General features: G+C 31.3%; 1 protein-coding gene and 1 pseudogene across 1 annotated transcript; one reads left to right on the top strand and one right to left on the bottom strand.

Moving 5' to 3' along the window:
* Positions 1-7,821, top strand: part of LOC146924228 (putative leucine-rich repeat receptor-like protein kinase IMK3 pseudogene) — a 64,723-nt pseudogene extending 56,902 nt beyond the window's left edge.
* A 1,988-nt stretch (positions 7,822-9,809) lies between these two features.
* LOC146924227 (sorting nexin 2A-like) lies at positions 9,810-15,128 on the bottom strand. The gene is made up of 6 exons (XM_085709230.1): positions 14,502-15,128; positions 13,647-14,063; positions 12,634-12,843; positions 12,225-12,485; positions 10,200-10,286; positions 9,810-10,097 (listed from the first exon to the last, which is right to left on the bottom strand). The coding sequence occupies exons 1-6, from the start codon at positions 14,994-14,996 to the stop codon at positions 10,017-10,019; spliced, it is 1,551 nt and encodes a 516-aa protein (XP_085565356.1). The 5' UTR covers positions 14,997-15,128; the 3' UTR covers positions 9,810-10,016.
* Between the last annotated feature and the right edge of the window lie 11,127 nt (positions 15,129-26,255).

The following is a 26,255-nucleotide window of genomic DNA, read 5'->3' as shown; positions in this document are numbered from 1 at the left end:
AGGAATGTGTTTCAATCAACCAACTACGTCATGTTTGGTTCAAATAGTCAAGAGACTTGGAGCCACAGTTGGAATTGCTTCCAAATAATACTTGATTACACCATAAATAAAGAGTAATTAACATTTGTTTTAAATAACAAGTCATGAAGAAACAAAAAAGTCTCATAGTCACAAAACATTTTTTTTTGAGTTCAAATGTTCAAAAATGAAAGAATTTTACATAGTCCAGTCTCCGATTCAATGTTTCCCTTCAACAACTTTCCTGCTGCAACTGGAATCTGGGCTATTCCAACATACTCTATTACGCACAGCCACCATACACTTTGCGAACTCATAAAATCCTGCAGTGAATCTCGCACGCCCTTCGATCAAGTTACAACCCATGACTATTCAGAAGACCAGACCTTATCTATATATGCTATCAATTTATTACATGAAAAATTCAAAATTGGTCCAATTAATATGATTAATAATAATAACTAATATGGAAAAGAGGAGGATTAAATAAGAATGTCTTGTAGTGATAGAAACTATCTACAAAGATTGTGGGAATCACAATTAGTCAAGACATTTTCAAGTTGAAATGCTGAACCTACCTCATAAGACAAAAATATATGCTGCATATCTGGTAGAAAATAACCATTAAGTTGAAGACTCGTTTAATCATCCCTAAACTAGTTTAAATGAGTTAACTAAATCTTGATGCCTAGAGTGGTTAAATCAGGAATTTACAATCACTGATAAGAGTTTCTCAGATGGCTTGTCTCTGTTCACATTAATTCATGTTCTGTTATACCTTGGATACTCCACTCACTATCTCAGGTTGAATTTTCAGGTATAGCCTCATCTTAGCTTTCATATATTGGTTTATGCTATCACTCACAATCTTGTTTGGGACTTTGAATTTTGAAGCACTAAGCAGCATGATGGTTATCATCTGCTTTTACATTTGTTGTATGCTTGGATATTCCAGTCATTAACTCATATTGAGATGCAATAGATTTAGACTTCAAATCTACCATTAATGTTGATGAATTTGATCAAAGCATCCCATGATGCCCTCGATGAAACAATGATAAATGCATCAAAATATGACAATACTATAATTCCATGATGACCAAATCACCTAGTATGAGGTTTGTAAGAAGGAAAAAAAAAAGACTGATACTTCAGTCCCACATCGGAAGTTTCAGAAATATGGAGAGGCAGTTTGGCTATAAAAAAAGCACTTGTTATGTCCGATCATTGTTGTAATGTTGTAGTGATTAATCTAAAGATGAAATTTGCATGTTTATCCTCTTTGATTTTGTATGGTTACCACACGGAAAACCATAATAAAATCACAAGGATATGCATTTAAATTTTCTCTTTTAAACCAGTTATTAATATTATATCCTCTTTGATTTTGTATGGTTACCACACGGAAAATCATAATAAAATCACAAGGATATGCATTTAAATTTTCTCTTTTAATCCAGTTATTAATATTATTATTTATTTTTTTGGGTCTTAAAAATTTATGCCCCCGTGGTGGGAATGGTCCATACTCTTTTTTTTTTTTAAAGAAGGACTGGTCCATACTCTGTCTAGCTATGTAAAATATAATGAAAATCAACTTCATTGTAAAGTTTACCTTAGTTTTCACCCTCCATGCGTTGCGAAGTTATTGGTGGGAGGTGCAATTATTCCATGGTGGGAGGTGCAATTATTCCATGGTCACAATCACAAGTAAATAGTGTTTGGTCACACACGTAAAAGTGTCATTTCTTGAAATACTAAATCATTTCATTATCAATTTTTTTTCATTAATATGTACTCCCTCTCGTCACTATTATAAACAAAATTCAACTTTCTAGGTACATTGAATAATCGATGTATCTAGTCTTTATTATAGACCGGATACATTAATTATTCAATGTATCTAAAAAGTGAAGTTTTACTTATAATAGTGACCGGAGGGAGCATGTGCCCAAACACTATACATTTGTGTTTGTGACTATAATAGAATTTCTCTTGGTGGGAGTATCTACGTCAGCAATGTCCGAGAACAATATCCAAAAATATATTGTTATAGTTTAAGTTAATATTAATTATAAGACGGACTAGGTAAAAAAATATTATTCAAAGAGTTACGAATGACAAATATTACATATCCCTCAAAATTGTACTCCCTCCGCCCCAAATTGTACGTCGTTTTAGGGAAAAAAAAATTATCTCAAATTATATGTCGCTTTACAATACCAATGCAACATTAATGTTACTTTTCCTATTATAACCTTAACTATTTATTACTCTCTCTTCTTTCAATTCTTTCATTTATTTTTCCCATATTATTTATTAAGGACAATTTTGTAAAACAACTCGTAATATCTATTTTCCACACAATATTAATTGCATTTCTTAATATGTGTGAAATGTCCAAAATGTCATACAATTTGAGACGGAGGGAGTATGTAAATGAGAAAGAAAATTACAAAACATTACACATTGTGCTCACAAAAAATTTAGCAAGATATTATCATCATTTTTTTTTTGGTACAAAAGAGGGCAAAAGCCCAAGAAGAAAACTACAAAACTAAACGAACATTCCGAGGCATGCAAGCGCCGGATCTGTCATCAAAGAGAATATTTTGAAGCTCCCTCGGAGGAGTCTCCATTACATGGAAATCCAAAGCGTTCAAAGTTAAACTGAAGTTAGCTAACCAATCAGCTGCTCTATTGCCTTCACGCCAAGTATGGTTTATTTGAACATGCCAATTCATGTTTTTAAACTCACGGATGCGCCGAATCAATGTAGGAGCACTCCCATTAATATTGCAATTTCTTGTTATCATGTCGACCAACACCTTGGAATCACTTTCAACTTGAAGGTGAGTAATCCCCCGTCTCCGAGCTAGCTCCAAACCCAAATACATGGCCCACATCTCTGCATGAAACGCATCACAAGCTCCAATTTTACGAGCATAACTGATCAAACAAGTGCCATTGCTATCGCGAAGAAGGCCACCACATCCGGAAAGGTTAATTGAGCTTTTATGCGCACCATCACAATTGAGCTTGACCCAACCATCCTGAGGGCATTTCCACCCAATGAAAATAGTATCCTTTTGATGAGGTCATCCAGTCACATGTGTTTGTTCGCAACTATCAATCTCCATTGCCATCTTGAGAATAACATTTGTTGGATTGTTGGGACGCTGAAAATCTTCTTCAAATATGCTTTTGTTCTTCCACTTCCATAAGTACCAACACGCCACCATGAAAATGGTCTGCCAACCTTTTTTGTGTGCTCCTGCAAATTTGTTGTTTAGGTTATCGAATATCCAATCCCTGCAATTCAAAGAAAAGAAATCAGTAATGTGATTAGATGCTAAAAGCCTACTCCAAACTTGGGTTGCTTGAACGCAATCCCTTAACACATGGATAATCGTTTCATCTTCATTTCCACAAATTGGGCAAGTGGGGGACACCCCAATCCCCCATCTGCTTCTACAATAATTAGTAAGGAGACGTTGATGGGCCGCAATCCACATGAAAGTTTGAATTCTGTGAGGACCCTTCCAATCCCATATGCTTTTCCAACTCCCCTCAATGGAAATGTTACACTCTCCTTAATAGCTTGAAAATCAACTTCATGCTCCATATGTAAGTACAAAAAAGAAAATGACTCAAGTCATTAAAATATATATTTAGATAAATAAAAAAACGTCACCATAAATATTACAGAAAGAATGATTCTCGTAAGACGATCGTTTTTCGGAACGGATTGAAAAATTATCCTAAGGAATGAGTAAACAAATATTACTTGATAACACAAAGGCAATCGAAACGAAACAAAATGTATAATCCAAGGCAAAACATGTCACAATACTTCTGTTCCGTGACAACCTTCTACCTAATGACCATGTAACCAAAACATGCATGAGCATATCCAATGAAAAAAAGTTTACTCACGTCACTATTTCAAGATTTGTTAATCTTTTTTTTATCAAATGTATCAATTGCTAAAGTTAACATTGATATATGCCTCTATTACATCTTCACCGGCCAATCTTATTGTCCAGAGGAACTAATTTAATAATAATGAAGAGGTATATATTAATTTAACTAACTCACTTTTTTTTGAGCAAAAACTAACTCACTTAGTTGAGAGTAAATGCATCTCACATGAGGTTTCAAAATCACAAGCTTCAAGCAACAATATTCCCCTGCATCATCCATCACAGAAAAACAGAATTTTTTAAATTCATGTCATGACTTTGAATTAACAAATAAAAATATAAATGTTTCGATCTTTTCTCATATATATCTTTGCTTACCTCTAAAAATTAAGTTGTGTTTTTAGTTCAAATGTTAAAAAATGAATGAACTTTATATAATCCGGTCTCATTCTCATCTTACCATTTGATATGTAGAATAAAACACTACATATATACTTCATCCGTTCCATAATAACTGAGTCATTTGTAAAAAAAATTATTGTTCCTGGAGTATTGACCTATTTCACTTTTCAATACAACATTAATTATTTTTTTCCAATTATAGCTCTAATTAATATTACTTTCACCACTTCTAATTGAATATATTCTAATTTACATTTACTCCCTCCGGTCACTATTATAAGCAAATTTCTACTTTTTAAATTCATTCAATAAATGATGTATGTGGTCTATATTGTAGACCACATACATCATTTATTGAATGAACCTAAAAAGTCAATATTTGCTTATAATAGTGACCGGAGGGAGTATTATAAAGAAGAATGCACAAATGCTTGACAAAGGCACTCAACCATTTTCTCTCTTTTATTTATATATCTTTCTTAATCTGTGTGAAATGGTCAACTGACTCAGTTAAACTGGAACGGATGGAATATAAGATAAGTTTTCCTTGGACCATGCATGTCATGTGTACACAGTACACCATTATGGACAACATGGCTGAGACGAAGATAAGTAAGAATGGAGGAAGCAATGGTAATTCATTACTCATGAACTTCATTGAAAGATGCTCACAAAATTAAGGATGGTCACAAAAATTGAATCCCACATCGGAAGTTTACGAATTATGGAGAGGCAATTTGGCTATAAATAAATATCTTGTGTTATGCCATGGAGCCAACGATGTACGCAATTATCTAAGGATAAAATTGTTGTGTATCATTTTTCTTTTCTTTTGGTATGGCTATCACATGCAAAACAAAAAAGAAGAAGATGCATATCAATTTTTTCTTTATGTAATTTTAAATAGTTATTGATATTTTTATTTATTATTTTGGGCATTAAAATTTTAAGGCTTCTCCTCTCCTCTCCAAAAATAAAATCAAATTTATGCCCCGTAGGACTGGTCCATACTTGTCCTATGTGAAGTAATTTTGTCCTATTGTAGCATTTACTAGACATTAAACAATAAACATAGTCGGGTTTTCGTTGGTGTTTTCAGACAATTGCTTTTCTGACTTTCAATACTTTCTAAAAACACAAGTAAAAGACTAAAATACCCCCAACTACCGCTGGCTTATAACTAGAAAAATCGGCAGCAGTTAACTGTCGTTGGGTTTTTTGGTCATTTACTTGTGTTACTAAGACACAATGAATGTCAAAACAGCAATTGTTGTGTGTTCATATGGTTATTGTCACACGAAAAACACAGAATATTCATTAAGTTTTAATTCAAGTAATTTTAACTAATTAACAAGATTTTTCCCCAAAAAAAAAACTAATTTAATTTTAAATTTGGCCCAAAAAATTACAATTTATAAAAGTTGCCAAGAAATAATGACAATGAAATTTTTTATTACTCCATCCAAAAATACAAGAATATTTAAAAATGTAGACAATTTAATTGAATCATTTGTATTGTTTAGAATTCTAAATTCTTTAAAATTTCTCAATTACCTCATTCAAACACACTTTGAGTTTTATTTTAAGTAATTTTAACTAATAATTTTGTTTTAAGTAGTTTTAACTAGTAATTAAGAATTTTTATTTATCTTAACAAGTTATTAAGATTTTTTTTATTATTTTGGCTCTCAAAAGTTTGACGTCTCTTGTGTGGTGGAACTGTTTGTAGAATATGGACTTAAAACATTTCAGTTAGTACTGTTCGAAAAGTGTTAAACTCAATGTTTCAAAAAAAAAAAAAGTGTTAAACTCAAATGACATAATTTATTAACAATATTAGTAGACATTATATTGATATAAACCAAATGTGTAAAATAAAATAAGTTCGGTTTATATAATCAAAAATGTCTGCACAAACACTTCTCCTGCATGTATGGACAACACATACATATGTCATATCCTCATATACTAGTTTCGAGAGATTATTAACAAATTAAAATGAACGCATTTAGAAAATAAATAAAGAAAACATATAATATTTTAAACAAAACATCACTTCCTCTGCTTCTTTTTAAGTGTCGTCGTTTCACCATATTCACTATTAGTTAATTTAGTTTGACCGTATTTTATTATTCATATATGAAAGACAAATATAATGCATATAAGATGTTCAATTTATCTCAATGAATATTTTTAAAATAACAATTTTTTTACAATTTTCGATGATAAATAATTAAATATATTAGTTCTCAAAATTGTGAATTGACATGTGTGAAGTGTTCATCATAAATATTTAAAAAAGACATATCAAGTAGGTTTTTAAAATTTTTAGGTTTTAAAAATAAAGAAACTTTTTATGTCCTTAGACATGAGCTTCAATACCAACTAGCCTAACTATCTTGAACTCTCTTACTTTCATATCTTCAACACAATAATCTCTCGGGTTATATTCCTAACTTCTTCACTGGAAGCATTCTTGCTTCTTTAAGTAACTTAAGGGAATTTAGGGAAATTTCTCTAGTCATAACCAATTTAGTGGTCACATTTGTCAAAGTATTGGAAACATTTCAATGCATAGACAGCTCGATTTGTCATTGAATAATCACAATAGAGATATTCTGCTTTTCATTGACAACCTGCATAGTCTTAATTTGTCTCTCAATAATATTCAACTCTTTGGTTATAGTCCTTTAACTCCATGCCCGTCTCCAGCTCCTTCTAAAGTACAAGGTGCACCATTGGCTTTACAGCAGACGATTTCTTGTGTACAATAACAGTCGAGATAATGGGAAAGGCTGGCACCTATGGAACAGTGTATAAGGCAAGATTAGAGGATGATAGTCAAGCGGCAGTGAAACGATTGAGGGAAAAGATAACTAAGAATCAGTGGGGTTGAATATGAAGTTGGTGTTCTAGGGAGAGTCAGGCACCCTAAATCCTAATCTTTTGGCACTTAGAACCTATAACTTGGGAGCAAAAGGAGAAAAGCTTCAGGTTTTTTATTTCATGCCTAAAGGAAGTCTTGCTTCTTTCCTACATGGTATGTCTAATGTAAAAGCTCGTGGACCTGAAATGAGATTTGATTGGCCAACAAGGATGAACATAGCACAGGGCATGGCCCGTGGCTTAATTTACCTACATTCACATGAGAATAGTATACATTGGAACCTTACTTCAAGCAATGTGTTGCTTGATGACAACTGCTGCTAACTCTATTGTACTTGCTACTGCCGGAGCATTAGGGTACCGAGCAAAAGAGCTATCGAAACTTAAGAAAGCAAACACATAAACTGAGGTGTACAGTCTTGGTGTAGTCTTGTTAGAAATCCTAACAAGGAAGCCACCTTGTGAGGCAATGAATGGTGTGGACTTACTTCAATGGGATGCCTCTATTGTTAAAGTGGAATGGACAAATGAGCTTTTTGATGTTGACTTGGTGAGAGATTCATCAGCAAATAGTGTCATCAGCCATTTCTAGTGATGAAGGAGCTATTCCTTCCACGAGGGAATAAATTGTGGATCCATGTGTCACAACTTTTGCAATTATTTGTTTCCCCTTAGTTTGGATAATCGTTAGGATAGTATTTTGGAGTTCGGGTATGCTCCATTTAGGCTAAGCTCCATTTATTCCATTTAGGGTTTGGATGCAAGACATGTGGCAAAAAAATATCTAACGGTTGAGATTTTAAATTAAAAAACAATAAAAGGTTGTTGTGATATGAGAGAAGAAGGGAACATGATTTTGTTTGTTATTATTATGTATTTTTATTAAACAAATATTTGTTTTTTAATTTAAAATCTAAACCGTTAGATATTTTTTTTGACACATGTCTTGCATCCAAACCCTAAATGGAGCTTAGCCTAAATGGAGCATACCCGAACTCAGTATTTTGTTATTCCTTCATTCTTATAAATAATTTAATACGTTTTGTTTTAAGTGTTTCCTCTTTTCACAATTCAGCATTTCATAATGGAAACTATTTGTTCAACTTCCTCTGCTCCCCACTTTTATTTTAATGTTTCCATGCAGAATTTATTAAATTCTAGGGTTAATTATGTCTTTGGTCCCTACAAAATTGCGACCTTGTAAGTTTAGTCCTTACTTAATTTTAATAGCATTTTTAATCCCTACAAAAAATTTCTGCACTCAATATTAGTCCTTACTCAATCCAAATTTGTTTAATTTATGCTTAAACTCTTAAGTTTTTCAACAATTTTTTACAGGCGTGTTAAGAACGTTATTAAAAGGTCCTCCGAAAAAAATATCGCAAAACTTTGATTTCTACGTCCATATTTTTGTTACTTATATCTAAAACTTTTGTCGTTTTAAAAAATTCATATTTAATTTATTTCATGTTAAAAAATTATAGATTTTAGTAAATGAACCTGTCATAGTGTTCTAAACTTGTATAAAAAGAATCGTTAAAAAATTTAAGAGTTTAAGGATAATTAAACAAAATTTATTTTAGCAGGGACTAAAATTATAAGTAAATTTTTTTTTGTAGGGATTAAAAAAGCTATTAAAATTAAGTAAGGACTAAACTTAGAAGGTCGCAATTTTATAGGGACCAAAAACATATTTAACCCTAAATTCTATTTATTCACATCCGAAAACCATGAAATGCAACTATTTCTTCACATCCTCTTTTACATCCAAAGTAAATGAGGTCGAAACCGTGACTACTTTTTGACCAAAAAATGTGACTCGATAAATATCGATACACATTTTAACACGCTTTCCAATACACTCTCTTTGATTGGTTAAAATTCACATGGGTCAAACCGAATCATGTGAATCCCATATAAATTTAGTGTGTCTCATGTGAATTTTAATCACTTTGTGTATTGAAAATGTGTTAAAATGTGTGTTGTTAACATTTCTCATATTAATAATAACCATGAGAAAAACACTAGCAAGAAAACAAATTGATGAAAAGTGCCCTTTTGGGTTTGAGCAAACCAAACTACCAGAATGAGCAACTACTACATTACCTTATTTTCAGGTAAAGCATACTGACAAATTTACAGAATTGCGTATAATATAATATGTCCTATAGTTTTGAATCATTAAGCCAAACTCAGAAATAGAGTGCTTTTGGGAAACAGTGGCATCTGCTACGATCCTCGATTCGACATCAAACTCGACATTTTGGAAGTCTTGATAGTAAGCCTGCCAGAACAAACTATAATCCCAAAGTCCTCGCCACTAGCGAACAATCACCAAGGGGTGATACCACAAAATACAACCATAAACGAACCAGTATTGTTCCTAATAGGATTAGCATCAAATCTGGAAACTTCAATATTACTATGAAAAGCCGCCTCATCGGTTTATTACATCAAAAAAAATTGAAATTCCTCCAATTAATACGGCTAATAACTAATATGGAGGAGAAAAAAAAAAAAGGAGTGGCTTGCTGTGATGGAAACTATCTACAAAGATTACAGGACAACAATTACAAGATATTTCCAGGTTGAGATCTTTGATAATTTTCAACAATGAAATATTGAATGTCATCAGACAATAATATATCATGTACAACTCTGGTTAGTTAAAACTATGTCCGCCGAATGCTCAAAGTATTTTTTATACTACATAAGCTTGGACCTAATGAGATAAAAATCTAGAGTATCATAAAAAGGATGAAACAAAAATTTACAGCCAAGTACATTCTAGCTGCTGTCACTTGAGTACGTAGATGTTTCTTCCGCAAGCTTTTCCCACACAGCAGCCATCTTCTCTGCATAGCCTGCCTGTAAAACACGTGATGTAGAGTATATTACTGTTCAGATCAGAACTAGAAATAGCCAAGTAACATAACAGCCTGAAGAAAAGAGAAGATAAACGAGGGTTACCTGATTGACAACAAAGCCTCGCAGCATGTTTTGAAAGTCACTTTGCCTTTCCTTGTCAATTCTTTCAAGCTCACTCCTATTATTTTCCTGCAAAGTTTCCACATTTACACTTGATATTATTTACATATTATTTCAAAAAGGACTTCAGTGCATTGGTTCCTTAAAACTATTTTTTCTTTTTTTTAATAGAAATACAGATTTTAAATGGCATGAGATTGAATAACAGACAAAATAAAGAGAACTACACCACCCTAGGCCAACCTAGCATCACAATTTGAAGTTGATAGAAGCTTTCATAAATCATAAGATAGGTTCAAAGGACAGAATATAAAAAGAGCATAACAAGTTCAAACTGATGGACAAAATCACAAGGTTCAAAAATCAAAATCACTAAAGGCCAAAGGGTGAAATGTGGTGGATTGGGTTCCCCTCATTGCCATTTGATTCATCTGCTGGATGGTCTATTGGGTTCTTTGCAGACTCTTTCCAGACTTGCAACCATGGTTATGTCTGTGTTTTCTATAGTTTGAGACTTCATTTTGTTGGGAGCTATGGGATTGAAACTCAAAAGAAACATCATTTGCTGCCTTTATAGATGGATAAAAAGGGGAATGTTAGATGCATCTATGGAGTTAAGTGCTACAAAGCCTAATCATTTTAGGCATATCTAGTAGAAAATAACCACAATCAAGTTAAAGACTCATTTAACCGTCCCCAAACTCGCATTCTATTCAAGTCTATAGGAGTCTACTGGAGTTTAGAGAAAAATTATTTTATGTTAGTGAACTCAATTTTGATGCCTAGAGTGATAAACTCCTGCGATTCTGAGTTAACTCGAGATTTTGCAGCCATGGATATGAGATGGTCAGATGGCTTTCTCTGTTCACTTTTATCCATGTTAAGTTATACCTTGGATACTCCACTCACTATCTCATGTATGGTTTATACTATCACTAACTATCCTGTGTTGAAATTTTAAGCACTAAGCAACACGATAGTTATCCTCGGCTTTTATACTTGTTATGTACTTGGTTGGATATTCCACTCACCAACTTATATTGTATGCTTGCACCATCAACCCTGATTGGATTAGTGAATTGTAGACTAGTTCTCTACTAACTCAATGATCAATAAAACATAGGATTTTACATAATGAGTTGGAAATAGATTTAGAATTTAAATTTCTAAATCAGTGACCATATCTACCACTATTTGATGATTTTGATAAAAACGTCCAATGAAGCTCTCAATGGAACATTTATAAATGCATCAAAGTATGAAAATAAAATTCAATTAGAAGTCAAGTTTACATATGTGACCAAATCAGCTATTACATTCTGGTTTTTTAAATCATTGGATTTTACATATAGGATGCCAGCAGATTTAGAAGTCAAGTTTACATGTGTGACCAAATCAGCTATTGGTTGATGATTTTGATGAAAGCATTCAATGCAGCGCACAACAAAACTTTTACAAATGCATCAAAATATGGTTTTGACAATATTGTAGTTCTTTTTGTCTTTCACCATGAAACTTGTCTATAAAGACAATTGCATTGCATTATAGAGAGGAAGAAAATCATGTGAAAACATAATCACTACCAGTCCAATTTATACCAGGGTGTTTGAATGACACTAATATTTCTTTGATAATCTAATTAGATGGCACTGATACTTATCCATAAGGTTATGCAGGTTATTGAAGTTTAGTCAACATTAAAAGCTGAAGTCATCGAGTTCTAGTGTGTCAAATTATCAAATAGTGGTAGATCTGGTCACTGATTTAGAAATTTAACTGTACTTGTGAAATGAAAGCTAACAAAGACAATAATCTTCATAATAATGGCAAATATAGACACATGAATATATATGGCAAAGAAAAAACAGAAAGCCAGCTCTAAAAGCAAAAATATGTTGATATGTATGCTGAAGGGGAAGCACACATTTACAGGAATACAGTGAAATCGAAGTTACAGATGCTAAGGGAGACGTGAATCCGAATACAAAAAATGTATTTTTATGTTACCTTGATTCGTTCATACTCTCTATCTGCACAAATTTTAGCACTCTCAGTTACTCTAACGGCTTCTTTCAATTCTTCAATTTTTCGCATCCTAGACTTGTCTCCACCAAATATTCTGGATGAAGCAACTTCGAGCTTCTCAATCCGTGAATGTAAAGAAGCTAGTTCTGATGAAAGTGTTTGAACTGTCAACAATGCACTTGATCGGTCAGCAAAAGCATTGTTGATGGCTAGCATTGTCCCAAGGTATTCGTGGAGTTTATCCTGCAACACACATAAAATATTACCCATCAACAACAGAAAAAGACAGCTAAAGATTATACTTGGAGGTTAACACATAGTTTTCATCATACAATTATATAATTGGAAAAAAATTCTCTCATAATGATAAGTAATTAGAATCTGCACTAACCAGATGTTTGATTGTTTGTGTATTCAGCTCTCTATATAACCTGCTTGCTTTGACAGCTGCAGTTGCTACATTTTTCATGTCAGCAGCCCTTACTCTTTGAGATTCGAATCCAGCTTCTTCTGTCTCAAATTTAGTAAGTTTCACAAAAGCCAACCCTAGCTCACCCATTGTTTCACCCATGTCTTGCTGAAACTTGACAAGGGATTCAGCCTGCAACAAGTAAATGCAGATGAACAAACAAAATCAACCCTAGCAATCAAAGAAGTAAAATATCAACACCATTCCAAAACAATTCATTCAGTTCCACGTGACAAAAAATGGTAATGCAATTCTTCAAAGGAGAGTAGTTTAAATAATAGTCCATAAAACACAATGACACTAGAACAATTATGTTTTTCAATCAACCGACTATTATATCATGTTTAGTAAAGAAACTCAACTAGACGAAAGAGAAAAGGTTGGAAATGCTGCGACCTAATACTTGATTACACCACAAACAAGATTTTAAATGATCATTGGTATCGAAGAGAGTCACGTTAAAATTCAGATATGACCCAAGTATGGTCACATTGCAGTCGCGGAGATATTAATAAAAACCATGCAGACGCAATTCTTTTTTGGAAATCCTAACCTCAAATTAACTTTGGAGCTAATGCATCATGCTTGAGATATTTTAAATGAATTTCCAAACCCACACTAAGAGGACACAAGGGCTATCTAGAATACATCCACAATGAGTCCTACTTTTAACTAACATCACATTGCGGTCACTGAGATATCAAACCCATATTGTGGTTATGAACCTTTTTCTAAAACCCTAACTTCAAACCTACTTTGAATTAAATGCATCATGCTTGAGATGTCTTCAATGAACTTCCTAACATGCACTAAGAGGACACAAGGGCTATCTAGAATATATCCACAATGAATCTACATTTTACTAACATCAAGTTCCTTTTTCGTAAACAAAATCAGATATCAGAGGAACTAATCAGATATCACATTATCACTACCTGCTGAGAAACATTGCTAAGTTGTTGTTCAAACTCCATCAACTTATCCTTCTTCTCCATAAACTCCTTATCTTCTTCAACAACCAATGGCTTAGCACCTCCCCAATCATTACTAACAGATTGTTTCAACTCCTTGAAAATCCTAAGCAAATCCCTTCCACTTTTCGCCGGCTGAGCCACATCATTCAAATCAACAACCCCACTCTCCGCCCCAAACAGCTGCCGTGGCAGCCTCACCGCCCCATCAAGCATCCTTGACGCCACATCCGTCGTCCTCATCAACGGCAACTTCCCTTGAACCTGCAAAAACACTCTCAACTCCTCACTCTTCCCAATCACAGGATGCAACCCTAATTTCCTCAGATACTTCTCCAACGCTAATCTCCTCTGCTCCACAAACTCCTCCTTCTGCATCACCTGATAGAATATGCAAAATATTGATATTAAGCACGGAAGAGAGAAAAGTGGAAGTAAAATTTATTTTAAAAAAAATTGTTAATTACAATAAATGGTGTCGGATGAACTTTATTACAATCAACTAGAAACTAATCCAACTAACTTGCAACTAATCCAAGTGTATGTTTGGTTCCATTTCTAGAGGGGCCAAAATTGATAATTGATTCTACTCGAAGCTAGGATTTATAGTTTTTTATTCTAGAATTGATTTTTAACATAAATTTAGATTTCAACTTACTTCTACATGAATGTATCCAAACATGAATCACTTGAACTTCAACTAACTTTTAGTTAGAATCAATTTTACATAATCAATTTACACAAAATCAATTCGTGTCATTGCAGAATCAAACATACACCGACTAATTTGCAACTAACATAAACTAATTCCAACATTACCTTCCTCTCTACCGAACTTTTCTCCGGCCTCACCGGAATCACATAACCACGATAAACCTCCGATAACCGCTCCGACAACGTAACCACCTCCCGAAACCTCCTCCTTACACCAAACTCCGATTTTTCAGTCCTCGTCGTAATCAGATACGTATGATAACTACTTCCACCAGGAACAAGCGAGTTCGTTACCTCTTGCTCCTCTTGAGGATCAGAAACCGAAATCTGAATCGAATCGGATTCCGTTCCCGATCCGGATCCGGCTTGATTCGAGTTTTCTAGGGTTTGATCGTGACCGTTGGTGTCGAATGAAGTGAAGATTGCTTCAGCGTAAGAAGGAGGATCGAGGAATGAATTGAACGGTGATTTAGGACTTTGCGGTGGTTGTTGAACGTTGCCGGAGGAGTTATCGGCGCCGTTGTCGGTGTCGTCGTGGAGAACTAATGACTCCATTTCATCATCTTGGGAAGCGCGAAGAACGTGATCTTGGTTCATCATTTTTGTTGGTTCAAAATTCGATTCTAAGAGGTGTTGGATTATGGATTATTCATGGTGAAGACGAAGAAGAAGATGAAACTCGGAGTGAGTTAGAATTTTTGTTGAGTTAACTCGGAAACGGGAAAGTTGTTTGGATTGGATAATCACATGGGTGACACATAATAAGCTGAGAAGCGCGTTTTTTGTGATGTGTCACGTTCAGGAAATTGTGAGTTACTAAGCTTGTTTGACGTGGAAGCCAAAGTAATGAAAAAATGATTATTTTAGGGCAAATTCTATGGTACACCCAATATATTTGAGTGTACCGGTACTCTCATTCTTTAAATTAATAGTTAAATGAGTTGTTTTTTGAAGAAAAATATTGTTTTTTTATCACTTATAATTATAATAACTAAATCTTATTCATCAAAAGTGTCAACGAAATAAATTTTTTTTTTTTTAATTTTTATCACTCATGATTAAGAACGTTGATTATTTTTTACGATAATATGTAAAAAAAAAATATTATGATTCTTATAAACAATGAAATGATGTTTTTTCCTTACGAAATGATGTTTTATAGATATAAATATTGAAAAATAGCTATTTCTTACATGAAAAATGATCGTTAATTTATAAAATTATGAAGCGAGAGTACCGATACACCTCACTTTGTGAGTGTACCGTAGAAGTTCCCTTATTTTAGTTAAAGACAAAAATGGTGGCAGTGTTTTGAGGATTTGGAGAATGCTGACCAGATTCGATTATAGCGTCACATGATCCAGATGGCAAAATCCAATTGGGTAAACAAAATTTGAGTTGGATTAATGTTAGAAAGTTATAGTACGTAGTACTACTACAGCCGGATAGATATGTTGGATTTTTTTGGATTAACCTTTCTCGACAATTTAGAGGGTCTTGCTCACCAATGATGTGTTATATTAATTGAAAAAAAATGTGTTATATTAAGAATTTAATTTAGGAAAAATTACAATGACCTCCACTAAAGCATGTTGAAATGTCACTCACATCCCCTCTAGTTTTAAACATGACATAAACCTCTCCTACTTAGTCTTACATGTGATGAATACCTCCCCCTTATGTTCACAGCGTTTATACTCTGTTAACACACTAACAAATGTGAAATTCTGAGTTTTCTTGCAACAACTTCCACGTTTCTACACACATTTTGCTGAAGCTACTCCCTCTGAAATTCTCCTTTCTTTTCTTTCACTAACTTTATTGACATCTTGGCTATTACTTCAACAAAAACAAAACATAATACTTGATAATTAAAAACATTATGATGATTCGCTTATATACGCATAGTAACAAGAAGCACGATCATTGGTGGTCAATTAAAAGTGATGGCTACAAAATAATTTGGATCCCAAACAAAACTTGAAAAGGCGGAGCGGATCTAAGCATTGCATAGAGGAAATTTGAAGATTTGAGGTTTTGCGGTCATAAAAAAAATCGCATTTTTGTCTCTGCATTTGAATTTTTAACAGTTCTTATTACCATGCTGGAATGGAAGAGAGGACAACAATCCGAAAACTGTAGAAGCAACGGTTATATTTTCACTCTATTTTGTTGTTCCAAATAATTAGTCGCTAGCTAAAAGTTCAGCGTTTTTTGATCTGTTCTGTGACAGTGAATTAACGGCGTCAAAGTCAATGGGAGGTTTATGTCATATTACAAAATAGAGGGGGTGTGAGTGACATTTCAGCATACCTCAGGGGAGGTCATTGTAATTTCCTCTTTAATTTATATACACCATCAATGTAACAAAGTTTTACATATGCATTTAAATTTCAATAATGTTTTACTAAATCATTTAATGAATTAAATACGCATGATATTTAATTGATGTGACAACTTATCATTGATTAAATGTGTAAAAGTTTATTAACTTTCACGCTGTGTATAAATTAAAGTTTTGTATTACCTAGAGGTGGAGTTTGGAAAGAACATTTGGAAAAGTATGAAGAGGAGATCGTTGTTCCATTTCAATGTGTCTAGGGTTCATAGAAAAGGTAGTGTTGTTGATCTATCTTAAACCTGCATTCTAATTTATGCTGTTATGGAATTTTAATAAAATAATGTTGCCTTCCATATGCATGATATTTGACAATGTGTATGAGATGACTCCCTTTTGTTCCCTTCTCTCATCACCCTCCAATTCTTCATTGCCATAGACATAGCATCTACTCATTATATAAAAACACAATACTACGAAATTACTTAACTACTCATACCTCAAACTTTTCCTTCAGGGTTATTTTTGTTAAATACTATCAAAATTACTTAACTATCCATACCTCAAATTTTTCCTTCAGGGTTATTTTTGTCTAAACGTTTCCACTATCAAAACTCACTTTACTAACCCACTTTCTCACCTTTCTTTATTTAATAATAAACTTTTCTCTCTCATCTTTCTTTATTTATAATAATAAATTTTTCTCTCACCTTTATTTTTTAATAATAAACTTTTCTCTCTCAATCTCACACTCTCCTCTCTTATCTTTTTCTTACCAACTTTCTTCATTTTTCATTTTCTCTCTTCATTTTCAACTCCATTTTCTCTACTAATTTTCAATTTGGTTTTACTAACAAGTTTTTTTTATTAGAGGAAACTGACAAGTGTTGTTATAGCAGAATAGCATTTTGTATTTTACGATAACACTATTATATAATACGTTAATTATATTTTTTCATGGGATGCATATTAATATTTTTCACACTCAAACATGTTAGTAAATAAAATCTATGATTGTTTTTATTTATTAGCTTTTTTCATATCGTCAATACTAAAACAAGAACAATATTATAATATAATATGATTAATCATACTTTAATTTTTTCTTTTTTTTTAAATGTAACACTAAAAAACCCATTGCAGTGTACAATTATAACATGAGACCCATTTTAGTAACTACAACAAGTGATCAGTTTTACTTAGTATTTTTTTAATATCTCGAACTAATCACCGCGATTGCCTAAGTTTTATTAATATATTAATAAAATATATGTGGGTGTTTGGACTATATATTAATAAAAATATATATGAGTATATGTTTGTTTTATGCGAATATAGTAATATATTCTTATTTCTAAAATTTAATGGGAACTATATATTGATAAAATACAAATGAGTATATGAACTATATATTAACAAAAATATATCTCACCACATGTTTTTTTACGGGAATATGTTAGTATATATTTATTTATGAAATGTATTTTCATTTATTAGCTTTTTTAATATCGTCAATATTAAAACAAAAACAATATTATAATATACTATGATTAATCATACTTCAATTTTTTCCGTTGATTTTTTTTAAAATGTATCACTAAAAAATCATTGGAGTGTACAATTGTAACACGGGACCCGTTTTAGTAACTACAACAAGTGATCAGATTTAATAATATTTTTTTAATATCTCTATTTAAACACCGCGACTGCTTAAGTTTTATTAATATATTCAAAAAATATATGTGGGTGTATGAACTATATATTAATAAAAATATATATGTGAATATATGTTTGTTTTACGGGAATATATTAGTATATTCTTATTTCTGAAATCTAATGGAAACTATATATTGATAAATATATATGAATTTTTTTTTTGACAAGAAATATATATGAATTTATGGACTATATATTAATAAAAATATATCTCACTATATGTGTTTTGTCAAAACTTTTCCACCATCAAAATCAACTTTACTAAAACCCACTTTCTCACCTTTCTTTATTTAATAATAAATTTTTCTCTCTCATCTTTCTTTATTAATAACAATAAACTTTTCTCTTACCTTTATTTTTTAATAATAAACTTTTCTCTCTCAATGTCACTCTCCTCTCTTATCTTTTTCTTACCAACTTTCTTCATTTTTCATTTTCTCTCTTCATTTTCAACTCCATTTTCTCTACTAATTTTCAATTCGGTTTTACTAACAAGTTTTTTTTTAGAGGAAACTGACAAGTATTGTTATAGCAAAATATGATTTTGTATTTTACGATAACACTATTTTATAATATGTTAATTATATTTTTTTCACGGAACGCATATTAATAATTTTCACACTCAAAAATGTTAGTAAATAAAATCTGTGATTATTTTTATTTATTAGCTTTTTTCATATTGTCAATACTAAAACAAGAACAATATTATAATATACTATGATTAATCATACTTTAATTTTTTCTTTTTTTTTAAATGTATCACTAAAAACCCCATTGCAGTGTACAATTGTAACACGAGACCCATTTTAGTAACTACAACAAGTGATCAGTTTTAATTAGTATTTTTTTCAATATCTCTAATTAAACACCGCGATTGTCTAAGTTTTATTAATATATTAATAAAAAATATGTGGGTGTATGGACTATATATTAATAAAAATATATATGAGTATATGTTTGTTTTATGGGAATATAGTAATAAATTCTTATTTCTGAAATTTAATGGGAACTATATATTGATAAAATACAAATGAGTATATGAACTATATATTAACAAAAATATATTTCACTATATGTTTTTTTACGGGAATATGTTAGTATAAATTTATTTATGAAATGTATTTTCATTTATTAGCTTTTTTAATATCGTCAATATTAAAACAAGAACAATATTTTAATATACTATGATTAATCATACTTCAATTTTTTCTGTTGTTTTTTTTAAAATGTATCACTAAAAAAATCATCGGAGTGTACAATTGTAACACGGGACCCATTTTAGTAACTACAACGAGTGATCAAATTTAATTAGTATTTTTTTAATATCTCTATCTAAACGCCGCGACTGCTTAAGTTTTATTAATATATTCAAAAAATATATGTGGGTGTATGAACTATATATTAATAAAAATATATATGTGAGTATATGTTTGTTTTACGGGAATATATTAGTATATTCTTATTTCTGAAATCTAATGGAAACTATATATTGATAAATATATATGAGTGTATGGACTATATATTAATAAAAATATATCTCACTATATGTTTTTATACGGAAATATGTTAGTATATGTTTATTTGTGAAATGTATTTTCATATTTTTTTTAATATCGTCAATAATAAAAAAAACAAAAAAATGATAATATACTATGATTGATCATACTTCAATTTTTTCCGTTGTTTTTTTAAATGTATCAATAAAAAACCCGTTGGAGTGTACAATTATAGCACGGAACCCATTTTAATAACTATAATGAGTGATCAGTTTTAATTAGTATTTTTTAATCTTTCAAAAAAAATTAGTATTTTTTAATATCTCTATTTAAACACCGTGACTGCCTAAGTTTTATTAATATATTAATAAAGTATATGTGGGTGTGTGGACTATATATTAATAAAAATATATATGGGTATATGTTTGTTTTATGGAAATATATTAGTATATTCTTATTTCTGAAATCTAATGAGAACTATATATATTGATTTTTTTTGACAAGAACTATATATATTGAAAAAATGTATATGACCGTATGGACTATATATTAAAAAAATATATCTCACTGTATTTTTTTTACGGGAATATGTTAGCATATGTTTATTTATGAAATATATTTTACGACAACAATATTATATAATACATTAATTATGATTTTTAACGAGATGCTTATTAGTATTTTTCTCACCAAAACAATATTAGTAAATAAAAACTATGATTATTTTTATTTATTAGCTTTTTCATATCGTCAATATTAAAATTTAATATATATTTGTTCATATTAAAATTTACTTATTTTATAATTTTACATTACTACCAATCAATATATACATTATTATGCTTTAAATACTTTACATATTTTCGCTATGGACAAAAAAAATCACTATACCAAACGCAACCGAGACGCGACACGCGGCGGAGCCGCGACCATACAGCGTTGCGAAGCCGCGCTACCCGTGCTGTAGCACGGGTATCTCGACTAGTAAGGTTTAAAAATTCATTAATTAAAAATATTGTATCAAACTTTTTTGAAGGAAAATATTATATCAAAATTGATTTTAAAATAAAAGTTTTTTTTGGTGTAAATCGGGTATCATCCGCGCGCAACTGCGGAGACTAATCATTTGAGTATTGTGGGACCCAAAGTCCAGTGTTGGATTCGAATCCAAAACTTTGGTTAAGTTAAAAGAGACTAGTGTCATCTCATCTTTACGCTCTTGAGTAAGTACAAGCATTTAAACATAAACCAATTCACTTTTTTTTTTTCTGAAAGAATAAACCAATTCACTTGAAATTCAAATCTAAAGAAATTAATTTTACAAAATCAAGTTAATTCAAGCTCTCTTTTAGAATCCACCTAAATACACATAATCTGATGTGTCAACTTGGGAAAAAAATGTGCTAGAATTTACATATAACTAAATTCACCTCACCTCTATACCCTATATCCGTGGATTTATTCGTTCAGTTGATAACCACAAGTTTTATGTATATTTTCAAATAGAGCAATGATATTCTAACAACCAAAAATCAACAACTTTTGTGACAACCACCAATTTTCAAAGGAAAAGTAGATAGTGACACGGAAACCAAAGTAATAGAGAGAGAAAGTAAAAAGATAATGTGAGTATGAGAGATAAAGTTGTCACATAGGTTGTTACAAAATGGTTGTTAGAATATCATTTCTCTTTCAAATAATTATAAAAAAAAAAAATACTTCACTTCTACGAGTTAAAAAAGAAAAACTTTAAAAAACACGATTGAAAAACATGCTTAAAGCATGTTAAGAATTTGAAGTGTTTTACTTATGAGTAAATAGGCATTACCCACTCGAAATTGTAAGTTTCGTCAATTACCCCTCTGAAATTAACAAAACTTTAATTACCCCTCTGAAATTCCACAACGTTAATCAATTTACCTCCTCCGTCAAATTCTTCTGTTAGTCAACATGACGTTTTGCAAATACCCCCTGAAGTTTTGCACTTATGTGCAAAATGCCCCCTTAACTTTAATTTTTTTTCTTTCTTATCCTTAAAAGTGATTGCATTATCACCGAATTGTGAAGCATATTAGCTAAGTTTTGAAGGTATACAACCATATATGTTCCCTGAAACGATCAAACATTAACCATGTATTAAAGTCTAATGATATGAAAGTCAGCATAGCAAAGTACAACCACACCTATCAGATAATATATGGCATACATTGAAGCACATAAATAACATATGAATGGCATAACCAAGAATTACCAAAAAAAAGTTTGACATTACATTTTGAGCATAATTCAGTTCAGCCAACAAATAAAGTTTGTCATAATATGGATTGTCCAATGTCCAACCTTTAATGTATGAGGAAGAATCCTAGTAATAAGGAGCTTATAAGTCCTTCAAAGAAAAGAAAATTTGATGAAATAAGCATTGGTAGTCTAATTATGGGAGGAGTTAATGGAAACAACTCTGAGAGTAGTTCAAACGATGAAGAATCATGCAAAAAAAACAAGGGAATTAAAAACATGCATTAAGATAGAATTAGAAACATGCATTAAGATAGAAGTTTCAAGAGTGACTTAATTCTTCTTAATTAATTTGAAAAGCCATATATGAGTGATTTCTGAGTGATTGTGATTGTTTTCTGTTAATTTTTGTTAGATAGTTGAAGATGGTTATCAGTAGATAAAATATCATAGCAAAGTACAACCATACCTGTCAATGAAAAACTAATGCATGACATACATAATGAAGCACACAAATGACATATGATCGGCATAACCAAGAATTACCAAGAAAAAAAAATTCAAGTTCAGGGGACATTTTGCACATAAGTGCAAAACTTCAGGGGAATATTCGCAAAACGTCATGTTGACTAACAAAAGAATTTGACGGAGGGGGTAAATTGATTAACGTTGTGCAATTTCAGAGCGGTAATTGAAGTTTTGCTAATTTCAAGAAGGTAATTGCCTATTTACTCTTTTACTTATTGATCATGAACCAATTAAGTAATTTTAAATCTCAATATTTGTAAATAGAGAAGGAAGGAGCATATGGGATCATAACAATTTTGATGAGCAATTGAGTGTAACATGTGAATTTTACAAGAAATCATTTGAACGTGGTCTTTAAGATAGACCCATTTCAACATTAGCAATAAATTAAACATATAAAATCGCTGGATTAGTAGTTTAATTGGATTGAATCACTCTAATTATATTGGTTTGACAAAACGTTGACGGTGGATTTAAAATTGCCAAAGTTCGCACCCACTTTTAACTAACCATGACAATGAAACCCCAAGAAATCAAAAAAGCTAAGACAATAGTAACAAACCAAAAGATGAGAAATAATTATTTTACCAGAAAATTAAAATGAAAAGTTCTTAATAGAAAGACCAAGCACCAGCAAAATTTGACAAGGAATTGAGTTTCTTTTTCTGTTCTTACGTCAATTTTCAGCCTTCTTACTTTTTTTATATGAAGACTTTTGAAGTACTTGCTAGTATTTTTCATTCTTAAGAATATGATGATAAAGTCATTAACAAACTCTTAACAACTTTTGTATGTTTCTTTCTTTGTTTCTTGTTCACCAATCCAATCCTAGCCATTTAATTTCTCTATCTTGTGTTGATATTTGTCACACTCACCTTCATTTTTGACACGGTTTTATTCTCAATATCTAAAATCTAACGGTTTTGTGACAAAACAATATAGTTTTTGGATATACTTGGCTAACTAGATTTTCTTAGAGCAAAAAAACTTTTCTTAAGAGCAAAAAACATTAATTTATTGTACTAGTATAAGCAGTAGCGGAGCTAGGAATTGCATGTAGTGGGGGCAATATTCTATGTATGTAATATGAAAAATTTCCTTCAAAAAAAAATGTAATATGAAAAATATCATATTTAAGGGTATACATATACATCATAATATTCTCTACAAATATCTAAATTATGAAAATAAATGAATTTCACTTCGCTAACACTTTTGAGAAATAAAATATAGTTATTATAATTGTAAATGATAGAAAAATATTTTATTTTCTAAGAAAAATAACTCATTAAACTATTAAATTAAATATAAGTGTACCGGTACACTCAAATTCTTTCTAACATGAGTGTACCATAGAAATTGCCTTTATAAAAATGAAGAATAACAATTATTTCTAACACTATCATGTTATATATTGATTGTTGAAATAAATTAAAATTGCCATTATAAATGTATTACGATACAAAATATGCAATATAAATTTAAGTATATTTGTGTTCTTAAATAATAAATTGAATTAAACTTGCCATCAAGTTATAGTGAGCTGTGACAAAAATTAATGAGGTGAAATTTTTTTTCTCATGTGTTGGACTGCCGGTAAGAAAACCGATTAAAATTTCAACTAATCAAAACTACCCCCAAAGTTCCTTTAAAAATAAAGCACCCTAAAGTAACTAGTATATATTATGGATTTCAAATAATTGTGCAGGCAGGAGCCCCCACAGTGATGTGAGTGGCTCCGCCCCTGAGTATAAGGAAAAGACCTTCCAACAAAGGTAGTAAAGCAACACATTTGACATTTCATGTTCCTTGTGATTTAAGATTATAAACTAATTGTACTCATTCATAACAAGAGTTTGCTACCATGTCTTTTCCAATGTCGATATATAGAAGATCCTCATCATCACAAGGGTTTAGAGAGGAGCTAAGGCTTTGTTTGCGAGTTGAGTTTTGGAGGGGAAGGGAGGGGAAGGAATGGCTTATGGAGAGATAAACCCTTGTTTGAGAGTTTTAAAAAAAGAGGGAAAGGTTTTGGGGGGTTTTGAAGGGATTCATTTGTCCAATTTTAAAGTTCCCCAAATTGGGGGGTTTTGGGGGATTAAACATACAAATTGATAATTTTAACCTCATAATAATTCAAAATTCCACTTATAATTTACAGAGTTGATAGGTCTTTACCCCCCCTGTAATATAGGTCATTTCTGGTTTTCCCCCCTGTAAAATATTTTTTTTGATTCACCCCTGTAAAATAATTTTTTCCTGATTTACCCCCCTAATAGGCCAAACAAAAACCAATTTTATTTTTGTTTTCAAGAAATTTTTCGTTTTTGTTTGGCCTATTAGGGGGTAAATCAAAAAAAATTTACAGGGGGTAAATAAAAAAAATACAGGGTGTAAAATCGGAAATGACCTATATTACAGGGGGGTAAAGACCTATTAACCCTAATTTACAAGATAAATTACAAAGTATAATATAATGTATTGATTTTAAGATAAAAAAATGGTAAAATAGTAAAATTATCACATAAGCCCTCCATCTCCTTTCCTTGTTAGTTTCTTTAACTCCCAAACAAGGGGAAGACTTTCCCTCCTTTCTCCCTTCCCTTCCTTCCCTTCCCTTCCCCTCCTAAGTCTTTCCTTCTCCTCCCCTCAAAACTCGCAAACAAAGCCTAAATTGATTAGCATATATAAAGCTATATGATATAATAGTTCCCGTGAGTTTAGCTTAGTTGGTAGAGACATTGCATAATTTATGCAGGGGCCGGGGTTCGAACCCCGACACCCCACTTCTCCAAATTTAATTGTGTGAGCTTCAGCCACTAGATAAAAAAACAATCAATGAAAGTCAAATACATCTTTTGTTAGCACTAGCACCACATGTACTTTTTCTTTAAGGCTTAAATATGGAAATGGTCCCTGCAAATATCTGGCATTTTGGTTTTAGTCCCTATAAAAATATTTTTTTTGTTTTAGTCCCTGCAAATATAGAATATTTAGTTTTGGTCCTTGATGTTTTGTTTTAATCCTTGTAAAATCATTTCTTATTGAAATTGGTCCCTATAATATTCATTTTAGTCCTCATTTTGAGGGACTAAAATCAAATATTCTACATATTACAAGGACTAAATCCAATATAAAATCAATTTTACAAGGACTAAAACAAAATACCAAGGACCAAAACCAAATTTTTTATATTTGTAGGCACTAAAACCAAAAAAATATTTTTACAGGGACTAAAACCAAAATGTCAGATATTTGCAGGGAATATTTCATATTTAAGCCTTTTTTTAAATATACTTGTGATCGATTTAAAAAAAAAATATCATGTATTTTAAATTGGGGTAATAGTCACTTTGGTCCCTTAATGTGTAATGATTAGTCATTTTAGTCCTTCATTGTATCAAAATTTTAAAATAGTCCTTGATTGTGCATTATGTTAGTCAAAATAGTCATTGACACTAAAATAACATTTCAATGCTCACAATAACTCTTTTCGTATAGGGACTAAAATGACAATAAACATGTACTTATAAGGATTAATATGAC

The sequence above is a fragment of the Medicago sativa genome, chromosome 5, assembly GCF_051527215.1.
Source record: "Medicago sativa cultivar Bolivia chromosome 5, Bolivia_mono, whole genome shotgun sequence".
In the NCBI taxonomy this organism is placed as follows: Eukaryota; Viridiplantae; Streptophyta; class Magnoliopsida; order Fabales; family Fabaceae; genus Medicago; species Medicago sativa.
Note: the sequence above shows the minus strand (reverse complement) of the source record. Positions and strands in the feature narration are given on the sequence as shown.

Excerpts from the sequence above, each read along its gene's own strand:
- LOC146924227 (XM_085709230.1), bottom strand. The coding sequence starts at position 14,996 with ATGATGAACCAAGATCACGTTCTTCGCGCTTCCCAAGATGATGAAATG. Across the intron at positions 14,064-14,501 it reads AAAGTTCGGTAGAGAGGAAG|GTGATGCAGAAGGAGGAGTT; the intron begins GTAATGTTGGAA and ends ATATTCTATCAG. Across the intron at positions 12,486-12,633 it reads CACAAACAATCAAACATCTG|GATAAACTCCACGAATACCT; the intron begins GTTAGTGCAGAT and ends TGTGTGTTGCAG.